Source organism: Mus caroli, chromosome X (assembly GCF_900094665.2).
Source record: "Mus caroli chromosome X, CAROLI_EIJ_v1.1, whole genome shotgun sequence".
Taxonomy (NCBI): Eukaryota; Metazoa; Chordata; class Mammalia; order Rodentia; family Muridae; genus Mus; species Mus caroli.
In genome coordinates this window covers 130,695,849-130,703,236 of record NC_034589.1, presented here as the reverse complement: position 1 = coordinate 130,703,236, position 7,388 = coordinate 130,695,849, and the positions used below count along the sequence as shown (strand labels likewise).

General features: G+C 40.1%; 1 protein-coding gene across 2 annotated transcripts in view; it reads right to left on the bottom strand.

Annotated features, from left to right (window-relative positions):
• The window catches only part of Nxt2 (nuclear transport factor 2 like export factor 2), a 10,043-nt gene extending 4,270 nt beyond the window's left edge, over positions 1 to 5,773 (bottom strand). The window contains exons 1-3 of one of the 2 annotated variants that reach the window (XM_021153102.1): positions 5,613 to 5,773; positions 4,327 to 4,417; positions 3,169 to 3,255 (exon numbers count right to left, since the gene is read on the bottom strand). In XM_021153102.1, the coding sequence (XP_021008761.1) occupies positions 3,169 to 3,255; positions 4,327 to 4,417; positions 5,613 to 5,704 (270 nt within the window). In that variant the 5' untranslated portion in view covers positions 5,705 to 5,773. Of the gene's footprint in view, positions 1 to 3,168; positions 3,256 to 4,326; positions 4,418 to 4,695; positions 4,773 to 5,612 lie in introns of those variants that run through there. The other variant, XM_021153103.1, reaches the window with a different exon arrangement.
• Positions 5,774 to 7,388: the final 1,615 nt, after the last annotated feature.

Genomic DNA, 7,388 nt, shown 5'->3' with positions numbered 1-7,388 from the left:
TGGCCATAAACCCAGAAGATGTTCCAACTGGTAATAAGGACACATGCTCCACTATGTTCATAGCAGCCTTATTTATAATAGCCAGAAGCTGGAACGAACCCAGATGTCCCTCAACAGAGGAATGGATACAGAAAACGTGGTACATAGACATAATGCAATACCACTCAGCTATTAAAAACAATGAATTCATGAAATTCTTAGGCAAATGGATGGATCTGGAGGATATCATTCTGAATGTGGTAGCCCAATCACAAAAGAACACACATGATATACACTCACTGATAAGCAGATATTAGCTCAGAAACTTAGAGTATCCAAGATACAATTTGCAAAATACATGAAACTCAAGAAGAAGGAAGACCAAAGTCTGGATACTTCATTCCTTCCAAGAAGGGGGAACAAAATATCCATGGAAGGAGTTACAGAGACAAAGTTTGGAGCTGAGATGGAAGGAAAGACCATCCAGAGACTGCCCCACCTGGGGATCCATCCCATAAACAACCACCAAACCCAGACACTATTGCACATGCCAGCAAGCTTTTGCTTACATGACCTGATATAGCTGTCTCTTGTGAGGCTATGCCAATGCCTGGCAAATACAGAAGTGGATGCTCACAGTCATCTATTGAATGGAACACAGGGTCCCCAATGGAGGAGCTAGAGAAAGTACCCAAGGAGCTAAAGGAGTCTGCAACCCTATAGGTGGAACAACAATATGAACTAACCAGTACCTCCTAGAGCTGTGTGTCTAGTTGCATATGTAGCAGAGGATGGCCTAGTCAGCCATCAATGGGAGGAGAGGCCCTTGGTGTTGTGAAGATCATATGCCCCAGTACAGGGGAATGCCAGGGCCAGGAAGCGGGAATGGGTGGGTTGGGGAGCAGGGCGAGGGGAAAGTATAGGGGGCTTTGGGGATAGCATTTGAAATGTAAATGATGAAAGTATCCAATAAAAAATTTAATCAGAAAAAGTTCAATGGAAAAAAAAAAGATTAGATGGTATGTAAACATTTTCATGGCAGAGTCTCTGCCTCTGCTATATCTACTCTCACTTCTGACTCATTACTTTTGGAAAATAATGTGGCCATGATGTCTACCTTGCCTTGAATACATATTATCCAACTCTGTAAACCTGGAAATTTGTATTTTAATATTTCCATTTTAATTTTGATGAGAAAATCTTGCATCCCTCAAATAGTAAGGGTTTTAAAGTTTTGCTATTTAAAAATGAATAAAGTGATCACAAACCCCCAAGCACATGCAATTTCAATCCAGTTTTGCTTTCTTTTCTCCAATCCTGAGAGTTAGGTTACCTAATAAGCCCTAATACACTTTGATTATAATGACTAAATATATGTGAATAATTTGATGCTTTTAGGTTAGGAAGAATTCATTTTTTTAGTATTGGCATAGTAAGTTCAAAAGAGTCAGAATCACCTAAAGTAGTGCTTTTGACAGTGAGTGTGATAAGGTCCAAATGAGACAAAAATCCAGCAGCATTAACTCTATTGGGTCAAGTGACACATTATTTGTTTTATTCTCAAAGGTAAGCCGGATTAAAAGGATCACACAAGCCCTTGCACTTATTTAACTATGTGACCTTTTTTAAAAAACAAAAACCCTTTGTCATGTGTCCCAAGCTGGTCTCAAAGCCAGGATCTTGTCTCAGCCTCTAGGATTCTACAATTCCAGGTATGTACCAAGAAGGCTGGGCTATGCTTTCCCCTACCCCTTTACTCTATCTATCTATCTATCTATCTATCTATCTATCTATCTATCTATCTAGTATTTTTCTGAAAGCAGATCTTAGCTCTGGCTGTACTGAAGCTCACTATGTATACCGGGCTGGCCTTCAATTCAGAGAAGCACCTACTTGTTCCTCCCAAGTGCTTAGATTAAAGGCATGTGTCATTAAATTCAACAGCATATATTAGTTCTGAAAGCACCAAGACAGGACAAATGACAGATATTCATGACAAAGGACAATAAACATCCATTGTCATAGCTTTTGCCACCTCCAGTTTCAAGTCAGCAATAATAACATGTTTTATCTTACTTTAAAAGTTTTAAAAATAACAAAACTGTCCTGCACTGGTGGGAGAACAAGGCAAGGCTCATTTCATCACATACTGGGATAATGAATTCCTTTAAAATAGAGTTGAGGTGGGGTTGCAAGATGACTCAGTGGTTAAGAGCACTGACTGTTCTACCAGTGGACCTGAGTTCAACTCCCAGCACTTATATGTCAGTTCACAACTATCTAACTCCAGTTCATGCAGTTTATGCAGGCAAAACACAAATGCACATAAAATTCTACAAAAATAGAGTTGAGGAATAAATTATAATGAAGATTTTTAAAAAAAACCATGTGAGACCTTGATCTATTGAAAACTAAAAGCATGTCTATTCCTGGGATTCTTATTGTGAGCACCAGCTACAACTGTGAATTTTAAGCAGACCAAGAGACGTCCCTGCAATGGCACACTATTCCACACCACCATAATTTCTTTAACTATGTTAATTCGAGAGACTAAGAAAAGATCAACTATATACAGGTGTGCTGGACCCAGTTATATGAAGTGTTTAAATTAATTTCTGAAAAGGGGATATAGGACAGTGGTAAAGTACTTGCATAATATGTTAAGGCCCCGAGTTCAATTTTCAGCACAGCAATTTATTTTCCTATTTAAAAATAAAACGAGGTAAAGAAAAGTTGGGACTTTGCCTATGAAATGGAACTAGGTAAAGTCAAAGTAATGATTCCAGAGCTGATATCCCCACCAATACCTTACCATGCCCTCTATAAGCAACTCATTTTCTTTTTATATTTTTATTTAAAAGTTTTTAAATTTAAACATATTTTGATCATATTCTTTCTCTCCCCCAAGTCCCACCAGATCTTTTCCCCAGCCTTCCAACATGTTTGGGTTTCAAAAAACCCAAACAAAAACTTAATACAACAAAACACTTCCCAAACCAAACCAATAAAACAAAATAAACATCACTAAAACTGAAAAAAGAACAACAACACAAAAACAATCCACCAAACTGTACTCAAATGAAAGCAACTCTTCAAGAACTTGTGCACCATAATTACATATGCAGGTCAGATAAATGGTATTTTAAAAATAAAATTTAAACAAAGAACAATAGAGACTATAAAACTCACATGTCGTCTTTTATCCATTGTCTCATAGTAAATATTGACAAATTCCTCGGCAGCTCTACATGCCTGATCCACATAAATTTTAAAATCCTACGAGAAAATTTTCACAAAGGTAGATTATAATTCCACCAATCCCCCCTCAAGCACAAAATACACAAAAGAAGTTGTCAATTTATGCTCATCACTAAAGCTGCATTTGAATTCCACTCCTAGGACATAAATTTGAGTATTTTAAAGATTAAGGCACAAATTTCTGCTTAAAAATCTGCTGCTAGTTTTAGGTGTATGTCTTTAAAACACATTCATCTCCCATCTTTTCATTCGTCACATATGAATCTTGGTTTTTTGCTTGGCATGTATCTGTAACTCAGAGATGTGTAGAGGCAGGGACCCTAGGTGTGAAGTGTGGGCAATCATTGAGTAGGCTAGCAAAGCGCTTCATTTCAAGTGCTTAGGACCAAGCTCAAAAGCTACTGCTGTTAAAACAAAAACAAAAACAAAACAAAACAAAAAACCTGTCAAAATAGAAGTGAAAGTCTCGGCAGCCTCACGGAGACATTTTTCTTATGTTATATAACCACTCACTGGTGTCTGGAAGTGAATTGCAGAAGCTAAGAAAACCCCTCAGATCCATTCTCACCAGGGTATCCCTGATGAAGTAACCCTTTTGCGGAGGCAGTTCTACTCTTTGAAATAAATAAAAACAATCGCCACCCTTTTTCAGGGACCGGGAGCTTTTGCTTGCTTATCTATCTATCTATCTATCTATCTATCTATCTATCTATCTATCTATCTTTTTTATTTTTAAGCGCCAACAGAAAGAGGGCCACCAAAAAACAACGGGCAATGAGCCACAGCCTGGAACAGGCTGCTGGCCTCCCATCAGCCACTCCATCTCCGGGAGCAGGGGGCAGACTGAGGGCGCGAGCCCCGCCCCAGGGGCTGGCGGGCCGGAGCCTGATTCGCCACTTGCTCACGCTCTCGCCTCCCCTCCCCTCCCTTCCCCTCCTCTCCTCTCCTCTCCTCTCCTCTCCTCTCCTCACCTCCCTTCCCCTCCCCTCCTCTCCCCTCGGCTGCCATCCCCTCTTGTCGGCTGCCCGAACCCTCGCTTGCTTGCTCCTCGGCTTGGCCGCGGGCGCCAGGAGGTGTTTACGCACTCACCACTGCCAAGGCCATCAGGGAGCTGGAAATGGTCTGCTCCAGAGCCGGACCGGGAGTTGTTGGCACTTCTGCGCTCGTCTCGGTCCTTTGGCTGCGGAAGGATGAGATGTTTAGCAACAAAACGAACCGCGCCAACGGCAAAGATTTCTCAACCCGCCCATTGTCCCCCGGAAGTAGCTCAGTCCGGTATTAAAATCACCCCGACGTTCCAACTTTAAGCAGCGTTTCCCTTCAGTTCCGAGTGATCCCGCCTATCCGTTTTAAATTACTTGCAAACTGTTTATTTACCATAAGAGAAACAGATAAACGAAAAAAACTAACCAACCTACACCATCCCCCCAAAACCCCAACAAAACAGAAGGGGAGGACCTTGCTTTTGTAAACTTAATATGGAAAACAAATACATCTCAAGATCCCAGCTACCTGTCCTGGCACAAGTTAATATTAAATGTTCAATTTTGGGTGGGAACCTCTTTACACGGGGAGGCGGGGCCAAAATTTGAAGGCCAATGAGAAACGGGAAAAAAAAGACTACGTCCATAGCCAATAGGAAAAGGGGGCAGAACTTATGGAAAGTCACACCAACCGCCTACTGCACGAGGGCTGAAAAAATTTAAAGTACAGGGGGTGCTGAAAACTGTTCAAAGTATGGGGAGTGGGTTTTAAAAACTGTTTAATGTTCTAAAATGTTCTCCATTTTGAGCCTCGTCCACTAAACTTCGCTGGGCTGCCTACAATTTCTCACGGTTTAAAACACAAGCATTTCACGGATTCTCGCCACTCTGGGGGGATTATATAACAAGGACCACCCCCCTAAACCCTATGGTGTTTCCACAGCTTATTCAAGAACAGCAGGACAACAGTTTAGTAGTGATCACAAGCACGTTTCTAAACATTTTTACTCATACTCAATTATTTATGACAACTATAAGTTAAATGTTATTTTCTCATCAGTCTATTAAAAAAAAGTGATTAACCAGCGACTACCTAGGATTTAAGTTCAAGTAATGTAACTGGTTTCACTACTCCACTGCCATTTTTTTTTTTTTTTTTTTTGGTTTTTCAAGACAGGGTTTCTCTGTGTAGCCCCGGCTGTCCTGACACTCACTTTGTAGACCAGGCTGGCCTCGAACTCAGAAATCCGCCTGCTTCTGCCTCCTGAGCGCTGGGATTAAAGGCGTGCGCCACCACGCCCGGCCCCCACTGCCATTTTTTAAAACCGATGATTTCAAAGTGGATACCGCCGGATTTCTAAATTTTGAATCAAAATATTTCTATAAACTTACTATTTGTAGTTGATTTGTGGCTCCACCCAGGAACTGCCCGAGTTTCCAAAATGTTTGTCCCCATTGGACCAGTTACTTCCAAATTTTTTCATATCTTTATCCTCCGTCAGCTCTCACTATCCGACGAGGGTTACCGCTCACTTCTCCGAAGCGGAGCAACTGAACGTCACTGCGCATGCGCCTCAGCTTTAGTTACTTCACTTTTTTTTTTTTTTTCCCGGTGATGATGCTCACTTCCTGTATTCTTTTTTTTTTTTTTTTCTTCGAGACAGGGTTTCTCTCTATAGCCCTGGCTGTCCTGGAACCCACACTGTAGACCAGGCTGGCCTCGAAGTCAGAAATCCGCCTGCCTCTGCCTTCCGAGTGCTGGGATTAAAGGCGTGCGCCACCACACCGGGCTTACTTCCTGTATTCTTATAATTCTTATAATTTAGGGCGCGGCTGCTCCCACATGATGCCCCACTGTTCTTTATATGCTAATGAATCACAGGTCCGTATCTTCATTTCTAGCTTTTTTATGGAGATGAATTATACATACTGAATTTGATTAATAGTGAAAATGAGAATGGTCTGCATGTTTCTCAGATTTCTCAGAAACTCAAGTCCAAAATTTAAACTAATTTTATTCCAGTTTATTTCAATTCTATAATTTTCTCAGTCAGTTATGCGTGGATCTTTGGATTTTTTATTAACGTTTGGTTCTCCTCTTATTCTTTATTCTATCCACAAGTATTTATAATCATTTACTGTGATCCAGGCATTGCGCAAAGCTCTAGCTGCTAAGCAGTGAACTTAGTGGACATAATACCATTGCAAAGCTTACTAACAAAAATGGCAAAAAAAAAATCAAGTATGTATTAATAAGGTTTAAAGGAATTCCACGTAATGAATTCTGAATATCTAGTTTTGGCCACTCTCTAAAACATTTTCTACCCCATCATCTCTCTCTGTCTTTGCCTTTCTAATCCCCTTCCCTGTTCCTTCTTCCCTCCTGTGCTCCTCCCCCTCCCCCTCACTCTTACCTCTCCTTTTTACATTTAATCACTCTCTCCCCACCACCATAGTTCTAATATTTTAAGCCTATCTTGATGTGTTTTTTTTATTTATTTTTTACATAGTTCTCTCCAAAATTTAAGAAAATTTTAAGAAATTATGTTTTCTCATAAATTAACTACTGTTCATTGTTATATTGATTTTGGCTTTTCTTCAATACAGGAAGGTATTTAATATAACTTCATTCAATCGTCACAAAACACAGAGAGGTAAATATTAATGTTATCCATATTTTAAGAATTTGAGGGGCTGTAGAGATGGCTCAGCAGTTAAAAGCAGTGAGTATTCTTCCAAAGCTTCAATTCTCAGCGACAACATGGTAGCTCCCAAACATTTGTAATATCTGAAGAGAGTGTCAGTATACCTCACATACATTAAATAAATAGATAAATAAATAAATAAATACATCTTTTTTAAAAAAAGAATTTGAGATGAAACTCAAATGAGGAAAAACAAAAACAAACAACAACAACAACAACAAAAACCTTGCCTGGGATGACACAGTCTGGGCTGGAGAGATGCCTCAGCAGTTAAGAGTTGCTCCTGGGACCTGGGTTTAATTCTATCACCCATACCAGTCAGCTTGCAACTATCTGTAACTCTAGTTCCAGAGATCAAATGTCTTCTGGTCTTTTCTGGTATCAGCATGCATATATTCAGGCACACTCACATCCAAATAAACATTTTGAAACAAGATGATACAGCTGCCTCATAAAACATATT